The following is a 27,770-nucleotide window of genomic DNA, read 5'->3' as shown; positions in this document are numbered from 1 at the left end:
TAAATTACTTTTATTTGAAAGATTAACTGTTTTTATTTATATAAATCGTTATTTTTATTTTTATAATCAATTTATTGTTATTATTCATAGTATTCAAAATTATTCAAGCATTCTCAAAAAAAAAAAAATAAAAATGATTTTACTTGAAAGTTGATGTAGAAAGATAAGATTTTGGTTAAAGAAATAATTATCGTAAATAATAATTCCATCATGGCTTAAGAACAACATCCAAATGTTGTTTAACATACTCCAAAGCATTTTTCAATATTGTCAATTCCAGTTGTATCTGCGTGTATGCCAATTGTTGAAACATTGACAACTTATCCTAAACAATAAAAATGTAACTGTTAAAAATGCCTTACCATGTAATTCAGATGATCAATTTTATTAAATATATAAATAGTTTTTATTGCATACTTGCATGTACGATATACCAATACAATTACATGATTTATTAATAATTTCTAGTTATAATTTAAATTGAATTATAATAGTACACAATTATACTATTTTTTAAAATGTCTAATTGTGTTATACAAAAATGTTGACACATTTTAATTTTAATTTTATGAATGACCGTTTTATGAGTAGTAATAATTGATTAAAAAAAAAAAAAAAAAATGTAATAGTAAATTTTTTAATTTTGTTGTAGCTGTCTTTGCATACCAGACGTAACAAATTAGATGTATTGGTCTATAACAAACTACTATTTTTATTCGTTATAATTTACACATTATAATAGGAGTTCGATTCATACATATTATACGATCTTCTAGACCAATATGTAATACATAGTTCAAAATACATTTTTCTTACATAATTCATTCATAATACTTCACACCTCCTATATGTATTCGATCCAATTGAGTAGATACCGACAAAATATGACTCGTAATATTTTGTATTGATAATTATTGACCAAGAAAGCTACAAATAATAATCTAATAATAATTGGTTCCGAAACCGCAACATATCAACATTTAGCTATGGTTTTTTTTTTTCTTTAAAAGTAATCGAATGGTATACGCTCATTAAAGTATACTCAACCGAATACTGAATGTATCCAAATCTTACATTATTGTTGTTTGCAAAATATTGAACGGTTGTACTAATTTTCAAAAAGTATTAAAAGACGAACCGTATTTTCCGGCGATGCAGGATACTGTTTCATCAACAAACTGATTCTGACTTGTAAAAATTCCCAACATTTGATCTCGAGTGCCGGGTCAAGCGTGCCATCCAGTTGCGTCAAATTCAAACAGTGTTTCTCTTCCAGTTGAATCCAGTTTTCCAAGGTTTCTGATGAACAAGACAATGTATATACAACATCATTATAATAAAAGCAATACAATTAACAGAATAAACTGCTTCGTAAATAGGACGAAAAACTCATTCGATAGTTCGCTATCATTCTTTGAACTCTAAAAAGACCCTCGAAGGTTCTGTTACGACGGTTTTCGATGTATATTCTATGAAATAGAAAAGCAAAATCATTTTTTCATTTTAAAATCAAGACCCCAATAAGTGTAGAATATAGATATAAGAAATATTATAGTCACAGTGAAATCATAGAAAATTACTATATTGAACAACAGAAATGGCAGGCTAATGAACAATGTAAAGACATAATAAGAAAAAAAAAATTCTGCGTAAGAAGAGTAAAAAACAATTATTATTATATAACCATTAGGTAATAGATAAATTATATTGGAGGTGGCCAACTTTTAAAGACTTCTGATTGATTCTGGACGACCGGCCGAAAAAAAATGTTGTTTTATTACTGAGCAAAAATATATTTTATATACAAACATATTGTATGTTACACTTTATTTTTTCTACTTAAAATATTAATAAGTAATTATAACATTAATTTTACATAACACGTATTTTAATATATTTTTCGTAAATTGATACGAACACAATAAATACCGTTATTTAATACATATATCCATTAGATTACGTATATATACCTACATAGCTATTCGATTTCAATGTATAATTTATTTTATTTTTCATAGTTATTTTTTACTATATATTGCTTTAATTCACCGCTGTGAATTATATTAGATATATGTTATCAGTGGCAGCGTGAAGTGGGTTTTATTGAAGCAGGTGCTTCATGACCAAAATTGAGTGGATAGGTGGTGCTATGTGACAGTAAAGTTTAATACATAAATTGCGCAATTGACATAAGATATCATCACATATTGTTTTATATGGATGCATTAATTTTAATATTTACTCCAAATCTAAAAATTTGACTTGGGATGGGGCGACTCGATACACGTAAATTGCTTCATTGGAAAATAAATTTCGCGCCGCTACTGGATGTTATTAAACATATGAAAACCACATTATAATTATATCTAGTAGTATTTTAAGAACTGAAACGATCAAAACTATTTTAATAAATAAATAAAAACATTAGGCGTAACGATAGTGCTAGCGAAATCGGTAGAATAAAATATTATAAGACATTATTCTCAGTGACGGCCAATGTGCGGTAGATTTTAATTTTATTGTATTTTAATATTCAATCTTATACATCGACGTGCATCACGTTTTTACGTGCATTTTTATGAGTTACAATTATATCTCGTCAAACCATGTAGAAGGGAGAGAGCGATAAAAAAACACGATCTCGTTTAAAATCATAGGTATTTGCTATAGGTTTTTAACCTTAGACGATATCGTTGCGCACAATAATATACATTAAAGGCGATATAATCATATTGAGGATGAACGAAAATCGCGTTGAAAACGTAATAATGTTATTTAAAAAGTTTCATCCCACATCAGTGGTGTACTAAGAAATTCGGGAGGAGAGGAGGGACGATCAGTTCCAATTCATAACAAAAAAAAAAAAAAAAAAATGATAATAAATTTAATGTAATAAATCACGTTTTCTGAAAAAGAGTATGGAAGCGGAAGGGTGCCCCCGTTTTAATTTAATATCATTTAAGATTAAAACACAATACAGTAAGCCACGGCCCCGTTCGGCGGATACGTCACTGTCCTGCAAGACCACGGTTTAGTAAGGGTTCTCCGTATTGGCTGGCAGACATGGTTATCGACTAAGCGACTAACCGACTGTAGCCCGAAAAAAAAAACACTGTACAACTGTATTGACGAGCACGACCGGTTGGTGTATACGTACTCTGGTCCATGTTAAAGATGCGCACGAAAGCCAAGAGCTTGCCGTCGACGGGAAACGGGCCGGGCGTGATGTAGAACTCGGACAGGGCGGACAGCGAGAGGGTCTGGAGCAGCCGGTGGCGGAGCGAGTACAGCGGGTCGGAGCGGGAGACGCCCAGGCGTATTTTCACGGCGTCGTGCTCGTTGTCCGGGTACACGAAGCCGTTGTGCACCAGGAAGTCGGCGTTGGTGCGCACCCCGTAGAATATGTACACCTGGTCCTCGGCCGAGTAGTCGGCGTCCGCGTAGCAAACGCACACGTTGTTGGACTTTTCGAAGTCGGTCGACAGCTGTGCAAGGGCGCGAAATGCAAACGAAACATAGACATTTTTTTTTTTTTCTTTTTCTTTTTTTTTTCAACCTACACCTACGAGATGATAACGCCGATCGACATGGCGCGACCGAGCAAATAATGTTAACGCGGCGCGCAACGTTTCTGACCATTTTTTATTCCCGTGGCCCTTTACACTCCCACTCGCCAGAACCAAACCGCGTGCCAAGTCGAAGACCTTTGTTTTCATTTCGTTTGTTTCATTATTACTACCGCGCGTAATGCTGTTACGCTTTAATATGTGCAAATACACAACTACTAAACACACTGGTAAGTATTCGTCGCAAATGTTGTAACAATTGATTCAAATAAATTATACGTATACGACTATTTAAAAGGTTATAATTTAACTGTTTTCATTTAAATACAAATCAAATTCTACATTAGTCCTACTCCGTACATATGTACAAGTCAAATGCACTCTTGAGGGTATGTAAGAAAAGTTACGACTCGTGTTGTAACTCTTTTACGGTAATAATGGTACATTCATACTCGACGTTAAGGAGTTGTTGCGTCGTAACGGTAGGTAATATGTGAAAAACGTATGAACAAATCGAGCATAGGCTACGTGACGCGCAGTCGTAAATTAAGTAGTTAAATATTTACATGAACACACGTTTCACCAACATTAGAATGAAGATCAGTGTGTTTTCTAATTTCTACGGAGTAAATCATATACTGATAATAAATAGGATTTCGTATGCATAGATTCACTGCAGGTATTGAAATAAGAAGATGATGTTTTTATCATTTATAAAGTCTTAGCAATTGCAAGTTTAAAGCATTCGATCCACAACGAAAATACAATATCATTAAAGAAAATTATTAAAAAGTTAATAAAGCTAATTTCCAATATTCTTAGAGAAGAGTTATGATCATAGAGCTTACTTTATAATCAACTCCACGGATACGCTTATTTTCATTGTAGATTTGTTATAAAAAAAGTTAAATTCAAATGTTTTTAATTTTTTAAACAATTAAATATGTACAAAGACGACTATAGGACTATTGAATTTTTTTTTTATTAAAGAGATGTTAATATTAAATTATTATACACAATAATTGATTTAAAGTATTTAGAATTTATATGAGTGGAGTAGAAAATTAATGAAGTATTATACCCACCAATTATTTTCAAAAAAATATAGAAACTAATAAAATAATATAATTAAATGGTTTATTCAGATAAAATAATCTTATAAATAAGCCTATTAAAATCATTTTAAAAACAAACGTTAAAAATTATGTTTAATTTTAAATGTTTTGATATTACGTACGATAAATATTTTCAACGCTGTTCAACGCGAACGAAAATAACTACAAGTGTCGGAGATCAGTTTTAAAATCAAATCAAAATGTTCTCAAACAAAAAAGTTACTAAAACACATTCTATTCCATTTCATGAGAAAATTATGCTTACGCCCCTGAAATTACTTTCAATGTTGAATAAATATAATTTAACTACCTAGAGAAAGGTTAAACACTTGTAGGTAGTATTTACTATATAACTTTACATATTTAATTACAAAATGAGATGTGTTTGGGAATAATAAGCTTATCCTATAATAACCTTAAATCTCATAAACTCATTGTTGTATTTATGCACATAAAACTAAAATAATAATGTTTATATTCAAATATGATTAATAATGAATCTTTTTTGGCATTAATATTTAATATCTAAAAATTGTGATTAAAAATATATTGTTTATTATTTCATAAATATATAAATTATAACATCTTACACTTCCACTGCGGTGATTGAACATGTCCCAAAGTGGTATAAGAGCACTTACAGTTTCAGAAGGGTTGTTAGAGCTAGGAACTGTATTTTGACGAGACATTAACGTAGATACTGCCCATCTAAAACAAAATAATTCAAATAAATCATTTATTAGCTGCCGACTACTAATTCCAACGTCTTAAGAAAATAATTTTATTATAACACACAAATTACAAGTTACTAATATATTAGTTAAACAACGAAAATAATGTCATTGATTTTTAAGATACAAAATGTGTTTTCAATTTTAATATGTTTGAAAAACCAAAAACCAATTAACAATATAATCGTCAAAAAATGATAGCTCAAATCTGAAGGAGGTGAAAAAGTACAGGTTATCGATATTTCAAATGGCTGCATCTGAATTGGGTCCCGAATTTTTTTAGGTACTACACTAATTGGATCCCGGATTTTTATAGGTACTGCATTAGTTCCTGTATATTTTTTGGTAAGTTCTATATTATACTAACATTTTTCTTCCAATTTTAACAGACAAAGGACTATCTATGATCTATTTAGACTACAGGTATGGTTGAAAATATTTTTTATAGTTTTTTTTTTTTGTTTTTTAGTTTCTTTTCCATTAATTTTTATTTTTATTTATATTATATAATTATTTTAATATTTTTAATATTTTTACCAACACAATTCTAATAATTTATATTTTAATGGAATAGAAACTACAAACAAAAAATAACTAAAAAAAAAACATTTTTAACCATACCTGTGATCTAAATAAATCATAGACTGTTCTAAGTACACTACCTGCGATTAGTCCCTAGTACTCGGGACCCAACTCGGATGCTCCGTTTAAAATAAACTCAAAAAATTAGTAATAAAATTCCGTTGAAAAGACAGGAAATATAATTAGAGTAATCATGACATGATTGTATAACTAAAATCAATATTGAAATTGTATAATGCTACGATTAAAAATAAATAGAAAAATATTTGAAAAATATCGCCATAAGTATTAGGTCAAATCATAATCGTCCAACAACAAAGCTCTATTCTTCAACGTCGAAAGTTTTAATTAAAACGCATTTTGTTCTTGCATCAAAATATGAATTATTAAATAATACAATGAAACCATGTGTAAGAAGTAGATTAAATCCACTTTGAGATCACCACAGATATCTTTTGTGATTTTATATTATAACTGTATGTTCACCTAAAGAATGTAAATTAAAACGTTTTGAAAACTCATTAAACACTTGTACGTATACAGGTATACCGACTACCATAATTGTCCAACAAACTGTAGTATTGATATACGTGGTACCGAAAAAAAAATCGTATACCGGCTGTAATACTTCCTAGGCGAATAAAAAGTGTGTCGCATTCGAACCGATATGAATAATATATTGAATATGGCTTTAAGGGTTAAAACACATACACACATGGAGTGTCAATAGCGCATTCGGTAGTACCAGATTGATATAGTGGTGTTATTGCAAGCGGAAGGAGTTTGACCGAATGGAAGTGGTACGGACATGCATCCTGTCATACAAATACAGTTCTTCGGTGAAAGGTTATTTACAGTGTCTCGTGTTCAGTGATCGTTCGCGCCAGAAACTACCGCGGCATGTGCCAGTGCGCGTTTTCCATTTAGTATTTCGTAGTAACAATAACGAACTAATTATCGCCGCAACGATAAGTTAAGGATACGTTGGTTTTGATGATTTCGAGATGCAGACGATGAGTATACCAACAAAGCACTATTTGAAGAAAAACAGATGCGAATAACAAGTTTGTTCCAGAATTATCATATTATTTCATTAGCAATCCAATACTTTGTATATGTTAAATTAGCATAATTCATACGTATGTAGATGGTACCGGAAATATTTTTCAAGCAACAATGTATATACAATTAAAATTATAATGCATGTATAGGTAAATAGATTTGAAAGTAGATAAAATAAAGGGCGCAGTTATTATACAAGAACTTATATTTTTCCGGTTAATGAAACATTAGTAAATTTTAATTTTAATAAGTAATTAGTATACATTTAATGTTATTAATGTTAATAAATTATTATCGACATTTTTAAAAAAAAAAATACATAAAAATTTTTGAATGTATTGAATATTTAATATTTTCAACCATTTTCAGAAAATTATAAAATTAAGAAAAAACAAATCAAATTTAGAAGAAGAAAAATAGAAATTTTGAAGTTAAGGGTCAACCCTTCGGTTGATAATAAAAATAACTATATAATATCCATTATTTAATGTTATAATCAGAGCCAGATATCCGATAATAAATAGGCTAAAGCCTATGGGTATCAAGTTGTAAGGAATGCCAATATACATTCAATTTTTTATCATACGCATGAGGTTGATATTTTATTCGTTGGAAATAATGTATAGTATATAATTTATAACAACATATAAGGATTATAATAAACTTTGCAGGAAATATCATATGATTTTGGGGCGGTTTATTTTTATTTAGGGCCAGTATTCCATAATTAAACTTGAATCTCCAATTAGAAAAATCCATAGAGATTAAAAATTATTAATCAACAAATTAAAATATTTAAATTAATTAATATAATAATGACAATTATTAACGATTTACAATGATTATAATTCAAAATATTTTTTATGAAACAAAAACATATTAACAAATGTCAATGAAAATACAAATTAAAGAAATTAATTTAAAAAAATTTTTTTACGTCGCAGTTTTTTCTACATTACATGATACTCGGAGTTAATTAAGTTTCGGGGACATTTACTATGTAGATTAACATATTAATTGTATAGTTTTTAGATTATGTTATTACTGTTAAAATTATATTATATTTCAAACATTTTTCATATGTATTGTACTTTATAATTTAATTTGAACATAACCCCAGGTGTTTTTTTTTATCATTATTTTTCGCATGTCTAAAGAAAAAAATGTAATAAAAGAGCATTGAACACAGGTATAAATACCATACTCAAAAGCTATACTATAGGGTGTCATAATTAAGTTGATTCCAGCTCAATATTTATTTTATAAAATACACTTTTGATGTAAAAAAAATCATAATCACATTAAGTCACGAATAATTTTTAAATTATTTTGGAATGAAATTACTCACTATAAAAGTTAAAGACAAAATTTACCAAAGTATAACATTTATTATAAATATTTATTTATTTTTTTCTACTTAGTCATTTTATATTATAACTCAAAAGTACTCATGAGCTATTCATATAAGCAAAATGTTGATATCCAAGCAAATTTAAATTTTTAATTAAGTTTGAAAAAAACATTTAAGTTATTTTGAAAATTTTAAATTACATTTCGATTTAAAGTAAATATATATATTTAAAAACACCATAATACTTACCTAAAATGTAATTGATAAATAATTTTAAAAGGAACGAGCCTATAGTTCCTATAATTTGTTTTTAATTGAATAAAATTGTTCATCTTTTGACTTAATTCTGTAACGAATAGTTGGAAAAATGAGGAAGTATGTATTTTGTGTTAGACGCGGTTAGCGGAACAACCTATTAATAGCGTTAAGAGAGTTCCGCGTTATGTGATTAATCAAAACAGAATGAACACCTTTTTTAAAGATGATATTGTTAACATTCAAATTTTATTAACCAATTAACTGTATTTAAGTACAAAGATACATACGATTCACTTTCTAAGCATTTAAAATTGAATCATTTATCAATAATATGTTATACTTTTATTGTAAGTATAAAAATCAAAAGATAATATTTATGTTCATTAAAATACAAAGTTTTTTATTTGTTTATTCTAAAATAATTTTGTTACCAATTGAAAATATTACTAAAAATTATTCACATAATAACTTAAATCTAAAGGAGTACAATAAGAAGAAATCACCCTGTCAGCACTGCAAGTTATTGATATTAATTAATACTCAAATCAATTTGAAAGGACCTTACATTTGATTCAAGTTGACCCGTAGGTCAACTAACTATAAATACAAAAAGAAAAAAATTGTTTCAAATGTTCAAGTAGTTAATCTAGGTGTAATTAATTTGTGCAAAAAATAAACAAATATAAAAAAGTAACTATACTACGCCACAACTAAAGATTATAATTTTTATATCCATAATATTCGCCACAATAACCAGTAACGAAGTAGGTAATAAAGAACAATGCAAACTTATTTTCGAAATCATCAACTTGTAAGCAAGAACAACAATTTTTTTAATTCAATATTTCAGTTGTTAGTTGATGACTTTCCTGTGCGCATATAAAATAATCATATTTTTAAATTAAAAAAAGATTTACATTATACAAATGCATAAATTTATTATTACATTTTAAAAAGGCCAATTTATTCATTAGATTATAATATGAATACACAAAATATCTTTGAAATTTAATGAGATTGTTCGTACAAATGTAGTAAACCTATCATTTTTTTAGTTAGAAAAAAATTAACCATCTACAAATTCATCTAATTCTTATAACTCATAATAATTTCATATATATATTTTTAATAATATAATAAAAAATTATTATACAAATAATACACGTAAATTAATATATAAATAAATAAACAAATAGTTTACACATAGAATTATTTTTTTATTTTGTATATTTATTTTTTTTATTTTAAATATTTCTAAGAAAAAATACAATTTAAAACATATTTTAAAATATTTTAAACAGTAGAACTTATCTAAGATAAACAGAATGATCCTAGACAATACGAAAACTAATATTAGAGGAAAATTTTATTTGGTCCGATAAATTTATATATATAAATCCTATATCTATATACATCATAAAAACTGTTGTACAATGTTGAGGTCACTGAGAGGAACCTTCCATCATTCCGATTTTTATTTTATAAGCTATCTTCAATCATCTGAATAAAATTTCAATTGTTTTAAGTTAAATCAGTAAGTCATTAGTATCTTTAAATAAATGCCTCAAGATACCAACAAAAAAATTCAACTATACAATAATATAGTGAGAGTGTCTTTAGTTCAAAATAAATAAAAAATAAATCATTTCTAACGAAAATAAAATAATATAATTTTAAACTAGGAGTTTTAAGTTAACTTCGAATTTGAGTAAAACAAATTTATTGTCTTATTATAATCAAAAATTTAGTATACCTATGCATCATACAATTAAACAGTTTTTAAACATTTATTGAAAACCATATAGTTTATAATACTATAAATAAATATAAAAAATAAATAAATATTTAGTATTATATAGAAACCATATAATTTTTTTTCAACAAATGTTTACAAACTGTTTAATTTTAAGATGAATAAAAACGGGCAAGTCATACAATTTAGTTTTGGCCATAGATAATCGAAATTGACTGGGAAAATGTCATTTAAATTGGAAGAATTCCATAAAATGCTTTTGTTGTATTCACAATCTATGTAAAAATTCTAATTAATTAATTAGTATAATTTATATACTTTCATAGGAGCATTTATATTACTCATTAAACTGATTAAATCTATGCGTTTATATTGATTAAAACCAAAATTAAAAAAATTATTTTTATTTATTTTCACAATAGAATAGTATTCATTTTCTAGTATTATAAAATCAATGGTAATAGATATAAATAGAACTAAAAAGAAAAATCACAATTATACATGAATGCATTGTGTTATAATTTATACGGTTATAGATTTGCTTTCTAACTCAACTTCAGCACCTATAAAAATATAAACATATAAATAATACTATCATTTCGAATACTTGCGCGTCACTAGAGCATATAATAGTACTTATTCTTGGTGGATGTAAATCGATTTTAAGAAGTGTAAAAAACAGTAAACTGGTGTGTATTGTAGCAGTCTTTCAAATCATTTTTGAAATATATAAATTTGGTAATATCTCCCATCAAAATTAATCATAACAAATTATAAAATTCGTCATGCTTATTAAATAGCCGTCAAAATAGTAAAATTATAGACATATATGTAAGGATATATAAAATCGACAGTATATAATATAAAATTACAAAATTTCTTATTTCGACGTGTACCTATATGCGAATATAATATGTAAAATATATACATACGTCAACGTACTTAAATATTTGACTACATGTTATGCCCTTCCTAACAAATAAACATTTAACAATAATATAAAAAATAACTATTTGTACTGTTCGCATTTATTTAAACTAATAGGTGTTTATTATGCTATTTATCATTTTAAATCCGGTTTAATATTAATGTTAAATATTTTAATACTATTAAAATGAATACAATAATCAAATAAAAAATAATGAAAACTTTAATGAAACTACTTTCAAACGAAATTAATGTAGCTATAAAAATATAAGTACAAGTAATAAAATTTTGATAAATTGATAAATAGGATAGATTTATAAAAATAATTTTATTTCAATGAACAGTTTATTTTCTGATATTAATAAAACATTCAAAACTTATATAATGTAAAAAATTATAACAAACTTATTTTGAATAATATTGAGATAAATTAATAAATATAACATCGCTCTTTTTTTGAAAAATAAAAATAAAAATTACAATACATAAGGAGTGGTTTGCCATGTTAAATGTATATAAACATGACGATAAATAACATACACGTACAAATTATACGTATAATAAATAGTTAATATTTTAAAGAATATCGAGTTTTAGTCTGCTTTTAATTTTTAAAACCCACATTTTAATCGACTTAAAAGAGATGCTTGTAGTTGCATAATAAATAGTTTTCCCGCATTAATTGAAAAAAGTAAAAATGTTAAATCTTTCATTATTCTTTAACTATTATTTTTTCATAATGAGGCTAATTAAATGTAAATCAAATATGTACTACCAAAATAATAGGTACTAATTTTTATAAACTAAAACAATATAAACTTTCAGTCAAATTTTTTTCAAACCAAATTAAAACTTTTATTTTTTTTAACTTTAAATCTACGGGTAAATAATTTTATGGGTTATTAAATTTCAATAATTGATCAGAGAATTATTATGCCATTTATTTAATTATTTTGCTATAGTTTTTTTTGAAATAAAAGTAACAAAATAATGATAACAATTGTTCAAATAACAATTATAAAAGATAAGAATACACATTACAATAGGAATATGTTAAATTTAATTTAAATCAAAATATGAATAAAAAAATAATAATTAATAATTAATATTTGGACGTAAACTTTAAATGCTCTAGTGTTTTTATACCTATTAATCCCAAAGTATTTGTTCTTTGTATAAGAACCATCGAATTCAATTTTAACAAACTCGTGAATCGCCGGTTTGAGCAAATCTGCTAATCCAAGCAATTTTCTAAGTAACAAGACATGTTTTTTAAACAGCGAACATTTTTCCACGTGGAACAAATGCGCGTAACCGGCGTCTCATCCGTTTGTTCATGGTCTTTGAATCCGTGGTAAATGCGGATTTCCGATCTTAAAATTGCGTTTATTCTCGAACGCCTTATAATTAATGATAGATGTTCAATTTTGATGGAATTCGGAAATTGAATTAAAATGTAAAAACTAGTATTTTTATATAGAATTGCGGGACCAGTTTCTCAAAGAAACCCGCGGGTGAAAGTGCGTATAATCCACTATTTTGTTCAAAATGGGAAAAACAACTACGTATTAAGTGTTATTATATTACATTTTTTCACATACGAGCAAGAAAATATTGTTTTAATTTACTAAAACTGCATCGGTTGTATAGTCGTTTGTTAAGCAATATCACATACCTATAGACCGCAGACATGTTTGTATATTATATACACTAGAAAATTATATGTTTATCATAACTTCACACGGTTTGGAAAAACATAATATATATTTTCTCATGACCACAACAACGCGCGGTACACGTGCATTTATGAACAATGTCATGAAAGTAATTAGTTATTTACATGCATACTTATACTGTGAAGAGTTGCATAAATCACAGTATATAAATAGTTATTTGTAGACAGTTAAAGATAGATCATGCAGTCTTAATTTCACTAATAAAATAGAATGACTCAAAAATAAATAAAAATAAAAAGTAGAAGCTCATAAATGTGTAAGTCAGTGTTTATTAACATTTTAATATTAATATTATTAGTAACCATATATTTATTAATTATTAAAATAAAAATTAACTGACATATTGTAACCTACAATCTATTATTTTTAAACTATTCATTTAACTGTACTGATTTAAGACTAACCCAATTTTTACTATTTATATTATATATGTTTATATATGTTAATATATACCATATACCATAATTTTATACTGTATTTGCATTCCTTGTGGTCATACGAAAATAAAAAATAACAATAAAAATATGCTTACTTTTATAGAGTAAATTATAAAGATTGGAATTTGGTATACAATAGAGGAATAACATGAATAATTAAATTTTAAATTTTATTTAAACCACAAAGTTTACTCATTTTTAGGTACTAGATTGTGAAACTTATAAACTAAAACTGGGGTATACAGAAATATCGATTTTCCGAGCTTATGTGTCGAAAATAAATTATATATTTAAGTATATTACTTTGCATTCATTCTTAATTTCTTTTTCGTTATATTTATATATTAGTTTACAAGTGTTAACAATTTAATAATTTAAATTTTATTTTATTACTTAATTAATTAACAATTACGGTTATGATTAGTATTCTCGATTATTCTGCTAATCATTTACATTCATGCAACTGATCAATTTATAGATTATATTCAATCATAGTTCATTGTAATTTCTTAAATTAATGTAGTGACATAATGTATTTATATTTTATACATAAAAATAAAATAAATATTTTTTTATCCCGGGATTTTTTTAATTTTTTTTTATTGAAATTATATATTTTATATAGACTTATACAATATCTATACTACGTAATAAGTATATCGATTAGATTTGCGATTTTAAATTCAGTAAATAATCAACAATTGCTGATACAATAGACATCAAATTCAAATCACGTTAATAATTATCATACTTAAAACAAGTTATTTTACAAACAAACAATATAACGAGATAAAATAGAAAGAAAATAAATAACCTAATTTTAATAAACTCTCAAATATAAGTCACGAAATGGATAACGGGATTTATTTAAAATTTAAACAAAGCTAAACTTTAAATAAAGCATTACCAACAACTTAATAAGACACAAATTTAAAAATATTTTTTTTTCATCTAACAATTATGATATTTTTACGTGATAATTTATAAAATAATATTTACTAAATATACAATTCAATAAGAATTTGATTAACACTTCAAATTTTTAACATTTTGTGACGTGATCGAAACGAACATAAATTCGCTTAGTCCTTAAATTTAAAGTTTTAATTTTTAAATAGGTATCCTTGAAATTCAAGTATATTATAAAAATAATAGATTAATAAAATGAGTTAATAATAATTAAACAATGATTTTCGAGAATATTAAAATTTTTTTAAGTAAAAACTAATTAATTTGGAATTTTATATTATATTTGAAATTTAGAAAAATATTACTATAACTTTCGTATTTATTTCAATAATTATATTTAAATAATATTAATTCCTATTGAAGCGTACTTCATAAAAAAGAACCATAAAATGTCAACAATATCAATTATACAGTAGATTTTATTAGTCTACTTTTTATATTTTAAATAAATAATAATTAAATTTAACGATATTTTTAAACATTTTTGAACTATAAGTACTTTTTGTGATGGATGAATAAGTGTCATGCTATAGTTCACAATTATTGTTCAGTAAATATTGTTGCTCATTTTATTATTATTATTTTTTTTTTTTTCATAGCAATCAACTTTTCATCAAGATAATGTACTCATACATTATATTATATATTCGAATACATATGGATTATTGTTGTTATAATACGCTAAGAGCAATATTCTAGTTTCACTGGCGCAAAACATAAATAACTAAAAAAAGAGAGCGAGGTCCAACACGCCGTGAAGTCCGCACGACCTATGTCCTGTTATTTTCTGGTCTAGAACAGACTTCAAGTTTCTTAATACCTAAAAACCTTCAGGAATCTAAATTGAATTTTACCACTAGAACTCAACAAGACAGTATTTAGAAAGGTGCTAATTTTATAAGATTAAAGGGTATATTATTGGTATACTAATTTACTTATTCAATTTATCACGCTTCGTCTAAGAAAAATACGATTATGTAATAACCAAGTTCAGATGTCTAATAAATCACCCGGGCTCGCTTCCGAACATCCGAATCATTAGATAAGTGTAAAATTGACATTTTCGAGATGTCATTACTTGACTTTCTCTCAAAAACTAGTTTTTTTCGATATAAAATTGATAATTCATATATATTACTATAATTTGAAAAAAACAACATATACGTAAATAGACATATTTATCAATTCTTATTCATCACGTTATATCACATTTTGAATACATTTTCCATGTTGGCAATGACTACAATTCGCATAAACAAATATATACTTTCTATGGGTAAGAATTAAATATGTGTTCTTATAAGCAATGTTTCTGGAAAGCTAATTCATTCTCACGGAAAATGATAGATATTCAATTCAAATTAAGTTAGATTTCAAACAAATAATACATGATTGAAGGTTAACGTAACAAAACTAGATTTTCAATCATATATACACAAATAAATATAATCATATAACATAATAATAATCATCAGTTTTAACGACAAAAAATATTTGTTGACAATTTAAATAAAAATCATATACAATTCTAATATTAAAAATAAAAATGTTGACATATATATAAGTTAAAACACAATTTACGTATATATAAATAAATATCGGAATCTAAATTGCAGCATTTTATTATATAGGTTAAGTGTTTCGAAGATGTTTTAAATAAGGAGGAAAGTAGTTTTAAGTAGACGATTAATACTAATCCGGTTCTCTAGTTGTTGTTTTAATATCGTGACTCTGTTGTATTTAGTTTAATGAAATGAATGAGTTCTTGCTTTCTCTCGAATATGAAATATAACAATTAAACAGATGTTGGTCACAAAAATAAAATAATAATTTTTTAACATAATACTATTCTAACATCATAATAAGTTTCATAAATACGACTTAAATAGTCGTATTACACAATTTGCATTAAGTTGGAATATTATCTAAATAATCTAAAAAAAAGAAAAAAAGAAATACCTTTAAACATTGGAATTCAGAGGTATGGTTTGGAATCGTTTTAAAGATATATTGAAGTGCGCCAAAATGGTTGTTTTTAAAAATAATAACAGTTGTTGAGAGATATTCAATAGATGCCTACATATTTTACAAATTTTGACTAAGATCCTTTTCAAATGCTTTGATTTATTTTCACATATATTTTTGTTTTAATCATTTATTTATTATTATTGTAATAATTTTCATATAATTGATTATTATTTATTAGAATTGATTTCACTATTATTGAAATAACATTGTAAACAAAAATATTTTAAATAATTTAAAAAAGTAACGGAAAATCATTTTTATTATAATTATTTTAAAAGCATCATAATTCAAGCGAATTCTAAGAAGTAATTGCATGAATCAAACCCTTAAAATGAATAATAGACAAATATTGTTGAATATTAAATATTTTAAAATATGAAAAATAGTTATATTATAATTATAAACAAATTCTGTACATTTTCATTAATTTAAGTTTGTATTAATTGAGAAATTAATTATAAGTAGAGACCGAATTTTTATGTTTTTACATATTCTTACTGAGAATATAAAGCTTCTATTGAATAAGCTTTCTAGACGATTCATTTTCCTATAAATTTATATACGAACAATTTTAGAGCATAAAAAGCATATTTTAAGGTTAAAGAATATATTGTGCATAATAATACATGTTTTATAAATATACTGCCATATTGTGGTTTAATTTAATATTTTATAAAAAATGTAATGATTAATAAAAAAATGCAAAAATGTTTTTAAACTGTCGGTCTTTTTTCTTTTCAAGACAAAATGTGCAAATCAATATTAATAAGAACATAATATTAGTAAAAAAATCAATTATTCTGTGATTAGTGATGAGCAGGGATCGGAAGTTTTAGCAAATGCATATTTTTCTTAGTTCATCCTAGAATATCCAAAGTAAGATACAAATATGTTTCAAATCACTCGGATATCATGCACAAAATTTAGTTTTGCTATTTTTTGCATATTTATGGGTTTTATTGCTATTTTGCTAATTTAGTGTTTATAGTGCTATTTTTAGGTATATTTTCACATAATACAGGAAATAATCACATTTTGTTGATAATAATTAGTTATAGTTTTAAAAAGATTAGAATTATTGAAAATAAATACACCTCATCCAAAATTATTTTATGTTTCGTTGGCAATTTTGATGTATTAATAGTTAGTGACCAAATACAGTTATTAATTGATGGTTATTATATTGATTAATTGATTAAATAAAATAATTTAATTATAAGTACACTTTTACCAATATATTCAAGTAATTTAACATTTTTGTTAAATATATAATTCAACCAGTACAGACATCAATGAACCCAAACATTTGTAAAATTACGTTTAATTTTTTTTCTAATAAATTTATAATTTGAGTTTTTAAGTGCATATTTAAGAGCAAAAAAATGACATTTTCAGTGTTACAACTTTCGAGCCCTGATGATGAGATATAAAAAAAACTTCACTGATATCCATAAACCTTATACTACGAATTCAGATAGTACATAATTCATGCCTTAAACTAATTGACTGGTCTTGTGTACACGTAGAACGGTCATAAAGGGCGTTCTTCATATTTTTAAAAACAATAAGCAACACAAAAATATTACTTAAATAAATATTAAATTACTCGAAAAGAAATAAATCAAATAAATTAAAATATTTTCATAGCATAGGCAATTTCGTGATATTATTTGTTGAACATATAATATAATTCTCCATAATACTATTGACTTAAAAATTACATTGATCCTTAAAATACTGTGTTTTTTTATTAATTAATTTCATATTATTATAATAGTATTCGTTTGATATGTTATAAACGAATAATAATTTAGTTGTATCGTGTAAACGAAATGACACATGAATTTTTAATTTGAAAACGAAATACTTTCTACAGGATGCTTTATTTGGCATATTATTGATACACATTTAGTGCCAATGGTTCGTTTTATTCTACATATCTTAGTATTATATACTTATGCCAAAATATTTTGTGTCAGCCGTCAAAACGTAGAGTTACATATAACATGCATACTATTACTTAATAACCAATAATTTATTAACACATTCATACAGTAAAAGGTGTGTTTGTTATCAACAACAACAAAATACAAAACAATAGCCCCGTTTAATCACAATTAAAAGAATTGGACCATTTCCTGGTGTGAGTGCTGTATTCAATTTTGTATCTGCTTCTAAATACCAAGTCGCAATTACTTTCTCTTTCTGCACTGTTTTTACTATCCATTGTATTTTAATTTTTAACTGGATTATCTCCCTATCACGTGTGATCCAGAGTTTTTTCTTTTTAAATTGTTTTATTTTACTTCGACCGTAACATTCATGAGTTAAGTATTCATTATATAACAAATTACATGTGTTAAGACACGCTTCAATGGTGAAAATTCTTATCATCACGAAATGTATAATTTAATATATCAATAAGGGAAAAATTACTGTACAATAAATTATTTTGAAAATGAAAAATATTATCTTTTTTCTATAGCTTTAGTACAATTAAAAAAAGATAAATATTTTTCACTACCTGCTTAATTTACAAATGATTTTTAAAGGAATTTATAACAGATGAAACTAACTATATACATCCATAAATAACATAAATATTTTAATTTATAATATAATTAATAATAATAAATAAATCTACAAAATTATATGAAATTATAGAAGTATAATATATAAAAAAATAATCTTTAAGACCTTAATATAATCTTAATATAATCCTCCAAATGTAATACTTTTATGAATAAAATAAGTTATAGTATTATACGAGTATACAAAGTTATAACTTCCAAATAAGGACAAAAGGAATAGTAAATATTATTATTGTTTAGAATGTCGAGTGAAATTACAAATCGTTCAAATTTTCTACGGACAAATGAAAATAAGAAAAACACACAATGATATTGGGATAATATAATATTTTTAACAGATAATGGACGTTTTTATAAATTCTCAATCCGATTCTAATCCACCGTGAAAACTTTAGACACGACAAATATCACATCTATTATAACTCAACTATTTTGATGGCTGTTAGAGATGGTCATACAGAGATTAGTTTCACTTCTGAATTTTGTTACATCATATTTGTAAAGATTAATTGCGGAAAATCTAGAAGTCAATTTAATAAAATCAGTAGTATGTTTCAAGTGAGATTGGTCAACACACAACACCTAATGGATATAAAAAAACCGCACTAACTACTTTTTTTTAACAATTTATTTTTCGTGTTGTTATTATTATGATTATTTTGATACGATAAAATTCAGTGTACCATGAACCTTAAACATGTCTCGCGTGGTAAACACACGATGACAATGAACTAACATTGAGTAGCTGGATGAGTTTCATTTTATTTGGTTTTCGAATGCACACGATTTAAACAGAGAAAGTATTCATTCAAGTTCGCAATTATTATTCAATTGACCATCAATCATTTTTGTAAGTTACTTGACGTATAATCACTGGAGCATAATTCAAATTAATTTAAAAGTCATAAGATCACTAAAATCATATATTGATCGGTGCTCAAACAGTGTAATTTTACAGTTAAAGTAATAATAGTTTAAAAAATAATTTGTTTATTGTTATTAGTTAAAAGTAGGAAACGGATTCGAATGCAACTTGCATTTTTTTCTGAATGTCCAAAAAATTACTTTCCAAGCACAAAGTTAATTTTATACATTTACAAGACATTTTTGCTTTTTAGAGTATTTTTTGACATTTTTATGTTTTTAAGCCAATTTTATATAAGAATAGATAGAATTTGATAAAAATATATTTAAAATTCATATATTCATATATTGAATTCATACGTAACACAAGATCAAAGTATAACGAATGTATCTATTTAAATTCTATGTACAATTTTTTGAAATCATTTTCAAGATAAAAGATAGAAGACGAATAATTAATAAGAATAAGAATTTATATTATAGTACATAAAACAAATGTTTTCAATGTTAAAAATAATTTTAAAAGCACTTTTTAAGTGCATTTTTTTTAAAAAAAAATCTGTTAGGAGTGCAATAAATTATATTTTTTATTTTCTTGTTTTTAGAGCAGTGATTTTCAACAATGCGGCACAATTTTCATCTCCAACAAAGTTTTCGCGGCACACTAATCCATATGTTATATGAACCATATTTTATATATACTGTTTATAGTCTACTTTATTAGAGGGTTATTTATTGAAAAATGTATTAATACAAACGATCGATCGAGACGGCTGCGACGGGCATACTAACAATAAATAATATTATATGTATCTACGATTAGTTCGATCAGTTTTCATCTCGAATATCAGTAATAAGCTGGTAAACACATACTTTTAAAACAATTTATAGATTTATCGCGGCACACCGGTTGGAAACCACTGTTTTAGAGCATTTAAATCCGTTATCTAGTTATAAGTTATTGTTACTTGAAATAACCTATACTTAATAACTATTTAAATATATAAAAATACGCTCAATGGATAATTAGTACATAAAGATTTAATAAAAATACTTAAAACTGCATAAATTATATTAAACTTCAATAGTTCATGATATTTTTAATCGTGTACATTTTTTTTTTTTTTTTTTTTCAGAAAAATGAAGAATATTATTTGGGTTCTTTTAAACTGTACTTTGATATTTCATCTAATCACGACTTCTTGCTGTATTGAAAATGAAGAAGAATTAAATGCTGATCTTAAATTTTCTAATTCTTCTACTCAAGAAATACTTAATGTAAGCGCTTTATTATATTGTCATAAACAATAAATAAAAATGTAAAATTATACAATAATTACTAACTTTTAGAGCCAAGACCAGCAAGGTCTCAATGCCGATCAAATAAATAGCGAAAATGATGAATTTGAGGTTGAAGAAAATATTGACGAAGCTTCTTCAGAAATAGTTGAAAGTCAAGTGCCATTTCCAACGGATATGCCTTTAGAAATCGAATCTGAAATTCCAGTTAGAAAACCAAGACGAAAACGACGTCGCCGACGGAAACGTCCGAGGACATCAACACATACATATGAAGAAGACATAAGCCATCCTGCACTGTATCAGGAACCACTAGAGTCAGATTATGCAGAGGGATATATTAGAAGACGCCCAATGAAAAGAAGAAGACGACCAATACAAAGAAGGCCTTTAATTGAAGGAGGTGCAGAAGAAAATATTTTACCGCGGAGAAAACTTATTCGCAGACCAGCTTATTTTGGGGTTGGAAATAAAACTAATGATGAAGATGGTAAGCAATGGGAACCAATAACCTCAACAGAAGAAGGGAAATGGAAACCAGTTAGGATAACAGAAACCACAAATATTGTTTCAACAACACCGACAAGTACTGCGATTTCAACAACGACTACTGCCCCAAAGACGACAACGATTAAAACTACAATGATTTCCACACCAAAAACTACTAGCATTACAGCAACATTTTCATCCCAAAAACTTATTCAAGACAATAGTAATATTAATCATCGAGATCTTGGAACTGTTGAGCCATCAAAAAAATCAAATTCATCACGTGCCGACATGGTTGTATTACATAAAAGACCAATAAATAGTAATTTACCACCAACATCTGCGGTGATAAGACGACGTTTAAAACCACAAAATATAACTTCCGAAGAAACAACAACTCTAAAGCCAAATGTTGTAGTGATAAAAGAAGAATTACCTTCTTCGTTACTTCCACCAGGTTTTAAAATAACAGAAATCGCACCTACAACAGAATCAATAAATAGCACTGAAGATTATCAATTTAATGATGAAGCACTAACAAAAATAATGAGAGAACCCTCAAATAATACAAATAATGAATTTAAATTCAAATCAGACAGCATACCAAAAGTCAAAGACGAAATATTAAGTTTATTAAAGACTAAAACTGGATCTTTATTATTATCTAATGTATTGAATATAAGAAATATGTCTTTAGAAGAACTTCTTCAACATAGAGAACGAGGATCAAGTCAAAGGCATCAAGAATTGATGGACATAAAAGAAGAATCAATAAACTTAAGTTCCGATGAGCCAATGATTACAGAAAATATTAAAAATTTTACAAACTATTTAATTGAAACAAAACTTTTAGCACAAAAGAACAAAGATACCCAAAAAACAGAAGAAATAAACAATTCAAAATTATTTTTAGATAATACCAAAAATGTTATAACTCAAACATCAACCCAATCAACAAATATAAATCAAGAAAAACAAGATAATCAAGAAAAATACAAACATTTGTCAGAACTTAAACACGAGATTGATATTGATGACATTAAATCAAAGACACCAATTCAAATTTTAAAAGAAGAAAATTATAACTCAGAAGAGGTAAATACTCTTAAATCACCAAAAAAAATTGACCATCTGAATAATGCAAATATAGAAAAAGTCAAGCAAGAAGAAGAAATAGGTAAAATTAAATTAGATACAATATTCGAAGAAAAAAGAGTATTTAGTTTTCCGACAACGACTACTTACACAACAGCAGATATAAACAATAAAGAAAATGAAGCAACTGTATTTGTTTCAAAAGCCCCAAAAAGTCGAATAGTTCTAGAAACTTCTGAAAGAGAACCACGTCTTTTTGAAAGTATGCCTGATTTCACAATAAAAACTACCCCAAAATCAATTATAACACCAACTATTCCATCACAAATATTATTCATTCAAGACACAAATCATTTAGACAAATATCAGAATTATGTAGAGCAAAATAAAGATATTGATGAAGATAATAATTTAGTATACCGTCGTTTTGAGATGAGAAAATTACCAGTAGCCGTAAAATCAGCCATCATAGCCAGCGCTGCTATATTGGCAATAGCAATTCTAGGATTTTTTGTATTGCTTATTTCATGCAGAATAAGGCAAAAGAAACAAATTTTAAGAAAAAAATCAGTATTCTGCCAACATAATTTACCTCATGATCCAGATCTACGGTCTAGCGCTCGAAGTACAAGTCCTGTAATGGACAAACACTGTCAAGAACAATATTATGATGGATATGGAGGACGTATTGATGCTCACACAAATGCTAACCGTCAATATTATTTGTGGAGGACACTAAGGAAAACATTTCGTTATGACTGACAGTATGTAAAGAACATTGTTTTAATTTTAAACAAAATTTAAATTATTTTTTATATTGTTAAACTTAAAATACTACTAAAATAAATGTGCAATTTAAAATAAATAATAATTAAGTTTTTATTCAATAAAAATGATTGTATTATTTATTATTATTTTTCTTATTTTTCTTCTCCTTTGCTTTTCTCCCAACAGTTTGGGGTCGGTCACCTTTGTCCACCTGTCACGATTTTCCACATCCACTACGTATACACTAACAGCCCTCATATCATTCTTAATCGTATCCAACAATCTCTTTTTTGGTCTTCCTCTTTTCCCTTCAACATTAATTTTCATAAAAACTCTTACTGCATTTGTTTGCTCTCAATTCATCACATGCCCAAAATATCTCTGTCTATTTTCTCTCATCTTGTCCTCTATCAATTATACACTAATACTACCTCTCACATATTCGTTCTTTATTCTATCTTCTCTTATCACTCCACTTATCCATCTAAGCACTCTCATTTCCGCCGCACTCATATTCTGTTCTATTCTCCTGTCAACCCTAAACAATCTGAACTATATAACATAGTTGGTCTAACTATACTCCTGTAAAATTTACTTTTCAGCCTTATTGGAATTCTCTTATCACATAAAACGCCCAACGCTTCTCTCCATTTCATCCAACCGCACTTAATTCTATATTTTGCATCCATGCCAAAAACCCCTGTACTTTTGTATAAATCATCCTATATATTTGAAGTTCTCGATTTCACCTCACATCACTACTTATTGTCATTGATCTTCTCATACACTCAACTTCTTGGTATCTTCCTTTAAAGTCATACTCTATATACTCTTATTTCTACTAATTCTCAATGACTTTCCTTCAAGGGCTAACATCCTCTCATCCAGGGCCGTCCCAAAAATGAAAATCAAGGGGGGGAGTGAATAATATGAAAAATGTCGACTTCAATTTTTTACTCAATGTATGTAGTATGATTAATTATACGTAGTCGTATTTTTAATTTTTAACATGTATATATGTTTCAATGTCACATGTTCTTAAAATTGACAATTTAACTACATATACATATAATAATATTTTATATTGTATAATAAGTAATTATATAAATTTTATTTGTGTATATACACTGCATTACGTAATATGTAATATTTGTTTTCCGTAAGTAAAATTAGGTCCTTCTAGGCTATAATGAAACAAATCCGACTGCAGACTGGTGTTTTCATTGGGGGGAGAGGGGGGAGACACTACCTCAAGACCCCTTTCGGGAGGCCCTGCTTTCATCCAATCTATTTTTAATTTCTGTATAATTCATTATTAGATAAATTAATTAATATATATTTTATCACAAAAAATGTATATTTAATACTAAAAATGTATTCTCAAGTACTAATACAATTTCTGAAAATCAAATAGTCTATACAAATATAAATTTAATTCATGAATACAATAAGGACATAAAATTAAAGATTGTCATAAATCAGCTTTTTAATGCAAAATATAATTTTATCAAAAAATCATAACATAATTAAAAAAAAAAAAAAAAGTATTTTTGCAAATAATTAGCAAAAACATACTATATAAATGTTTTACCAAGAATTTGATAAACTCATAAATATTTAATGGAATTTAACACAGCTTAAGATCTCAATATAAGTATATTATCTCAATATTATACCTACAGTAAATATTAAAACATATTCATATCAAGTACTTTTCAGTTATTTAAAATTAAAACCATTTATAAAAACTTAGGAATTTATTTTAAAGGCATAAATTCATTATTTTATTTAGTTAAACATAAATCAAATGTTTATTGAAAAATGTAACACTAAATAAAATTTTCTAAAAAAAAAAAATAAAACATTTTGAAGCTGAATGTTAATCTTAGATCTCAATAAAATAAAATTTGTTTAAAAATATTGTGATTTCTCAACACTGAATGAGAATTCTAAAGATATAAACTATCCCATTGGTAAATATATTTATTATTTGACAGTAACCAGTTTAAAAAAAAAAAGTTAAGAAATTGTATACCTACTGACATTATTTTAACAAACCAATCAATAACTAAAAATAAATTTCAACTTACCTATAGTACTCATAAGTAAATGTATCCTTTAATATTACACTAGCTGGATCATTTGACAACTGAAAATATATATAAAAAGTTGGTTATTAATTTAATATTCACTATGCTAACTATTTCACATTGCCTTACTAATAACAGAAAAATCAAAATAAAGTTAGATTTTGAGGGGATCATCCCTAATTTTAATTTTATATGGTTACAATAAAAAATTTAAATATTACATAAAAGAAAAATTGAACAGGTTATTAATAAGATTTTATATTTATGTTCATTATTTGAATACTTTAAAAATTTATTAAAGAATTAGAATTTTATTTCACAGAACAAATACTTTTAAAATAATAAGAACATTATTAATAGTGAAAATTTATATTTTTAAGATAGTATGTTTAATAATAATGTATTTATAATAAATTATTAACTTTCATGAAATTTATAAATCTTATAGCAAAGCAATTTAAAAATATTAACTGCATGTGTAGATAATTTACAAAATATGATGATTTGTTTATGTATAATAAACAATTAGTGAAACAATAGTTTCATTCCTAATAACTGTCTACATTTCGCAAAGTCTATGTATACTTGTGAGTATCATAATACAATAGCTATTTGTGAAAAACAAAAAAACAATTTTTACCTGAAATAGTTTTTTGAAATATGCATATTGTCGAGCTATATTTCTATTCAGCTTTAAAGCAGCTTCTACAATAATAAAATTAGTTTATCAATTCAGATTATATTAGATACATATTCTAATATTTAAGCAAATTGTAAATATTACATAGCATAAAATAAAACACTACCAAATGCAGGTGATCCTTTCAAAGCTTCCATATCAGCCACATCAAAATATACCGGTGTTGAGTATGTCAATGGTAAAGAAGTTAAATATGAATGCCAAAAACTCTTCTTATCTTTACGTAAAGACTCAACCAAAATAAATATAGCTAAAGCAACATTTGGCATATTACGCAACATCATATCTTGAGAGTGCAATTTCCCTAAACATAAATATACAATATAATATATTGAATATTATTGAAGACAAAAATAAATATAATAGGTAATATATGATAAAAATATATAGTTAATAAAATTCATTATTTTAGCATCAGATTCTTACACAGAGGAGAAGACGGTATATTTTCTTCAGTCATCATTAAGGATCGGGGTACTATCACAAGCTTATCGCCAACTATGATATTTTTGTTGGCTTTCATACCATATGAATAGTTTTCAAACTGATGAATTTCCACCCCATTAAGAATGGCTCCGTTTTTTGTAGCCCATTTAGTTAATTTCTCAATAGATTGATCATTTCTTTGAGACAAAGGCTTCAAATCAAATTCTGCTTCTAACTGATTTATTTTAGATAATAAATTGACAATCACCAAATGTATGGACCATTGTTCTTTGATTGATGGGGAATTAGACATCATACTTGTTGCTATTAAACAGTAAAACAAATTAATTATCACATACATTTTGAAGTATAATTTTTTTATTTAACCATCAAGTAATTCGTCCACCAGCTTCAATATCACTACTTTGCAATCATTTAGCTTCATGCTATGCATTTTAGCTAGATTCTTCTTGTGACTAGTAACCTTTACTTTTTTTTCCATTTTTAAGTATAGCTACTCGACGAATATGCAATTTTTGATTTATATTCAAATCGGAACAGTATAAATTAGTTGCAGTATAAAAATAAAAAATAAATACTACAAACCAACTGGAAAAACAAATGTTATCATTAAAATTAATTATTATACATATATTACACGTAAGGTAACTAATAAATAGTAGATGGAAATATTAATTATACTTCCATACTTAATTTAAATTTCTACTGCAGTCTACAATACACATTTATACACCAAGTACAGTTTTGATAATAATCCCTAAACAATGTATACGTTATCATCTATGCTTATTTTTGGATTTAGATAAAATAATAAAATAACTTAGATAACACCATCTTGGGAAAAACTAACTAGTGTTTTATAAAAGAAACTATGAAAGAGGTTGTGGTGTAAACAGTAAATTTGTGATATTG

The 27,770-nt window shown here is 26.0% G+C and overlaps 2 protein-coding genes across 3 annotated transcripts; one reads left to right on the top strand and one right to left on the bottom strand.

The window, feature by feature from the left end:
- Positions 1-82: 82 nt before the first annotated feature.
- On the bottom strand, positions 83-27,647 carry LOC112689443 (histone-lysine N-methyltransferase setd3-like). 2 transcript variants are annotated; one of them, XM_025563162.1, is made up of 10 exons: positions 27,548-27,647; positions 27,225-27,446; positions 26,838-27,161; positions 26,518-26,715; positions 26,352-26,416; positions 25,712-25,770; positions 5,272-5,389; positions 3,158-3,485; positions 1,139-1,299; positions 209-325 (listed from the first exon to the last, which is right to left on the bottom strand). In XM_025563162.1, the coding sequence occupies exons 2-10, from the start codon at positions 27,337-27,339 to the stop codon at positions 209-211; spliced, it is 1,485 nt and encodes a 494-aa protein (XP_025418947.1). In that variant the 5' UTR covers positions 27,340-27,446; positions 27,548-27,647. The 2 variants fall into 2 exon arrangements, with proteins under 2 accessions (XP_025418948.1, XP_025418947.1); XM_025563163.1 differs by lacking the exon at positions 27,548-27,647 and having other exon boundaries at positions 83-325; positions 27,225-27,339.
- On the top strand, positions 6,829-23,701 carry LOC112689442. The gene is made up of 3 exons (XM_025563160.1): positions 6,829-7,058; positions 21,107-21,248; positions 21,321-23,701. Exons 2-3 carry the CDS (start codon positions 21,111-21,113, stop codon positions 23,613-23,615), a joined length of 2,433 nt encoding a protein of 810 aa, XP_025418945.1. The 5' UTR covers positions 6,829-7,058; positions 21,107-21,110; the 3' UTR covers positions 23,616-23,701.
- Positions 27,648-27,770: the final 123 nt, after the last annotated feature.

Source organism: Sipha flava, unplaced genomic scaffold (assembly GCF_003268045.1).
Source record: "Sipha flava isolate LNK unplaced genomic scaffold, YSA_version1 43_pilon_pilon, whole genome shotgun sequence".
NCBI classification, from domain to species: Eukaryota; Metazoa; Arthropoda; class Insecta; order Hemiptera; family Aphididae; genus Sipha; species Sipha flava.
Note: the sequence above shows the minus strand (reverse complement) of the source record. Positions and strands in the feature narration are given on the sequence as shown.

Excerpts from the sequence above, each read along its gene's own strand:
- LOC112689443 (XM_025563162.1), bottom strand. The coding sequence starts at position 27,339 with ATGGAAAAAAAAGTAAAGGTTACTAGTCACAAGAAGAATCTAGCTAAA. Across the intron at positions 26,716-26,837 it reads TATACCGTCTTCTCCTCTGT|GGAAATTGCACTCTCAAGAT; the intron begins GTAAGAATCTGA and ends ATTTATGTTTAG. Across the intron at positions 26,417-26,517 it reads GAAAGGATCACCTGCATTTG|AAGCTGCTTTAAAGCTGAAT; the intron begins GTAGTGTTTTAT and ends TTATTATTGTAG.
- LOC112689442 (XM_025563160.1), top strand. The coding sequence starts at position 21,111 with ATGAAGAATATTATTTGGGTTCTTTTAAACTGTACTTTGATATTTCAT. Across the intron at positions 21,249-21,320 it reads CTACTCAAGAAATACTTAAT|AGCCAAGACCAGCAAGGTCT; the intron begins GTAAGCGCTTTA and ends ACTAACTTTTAG.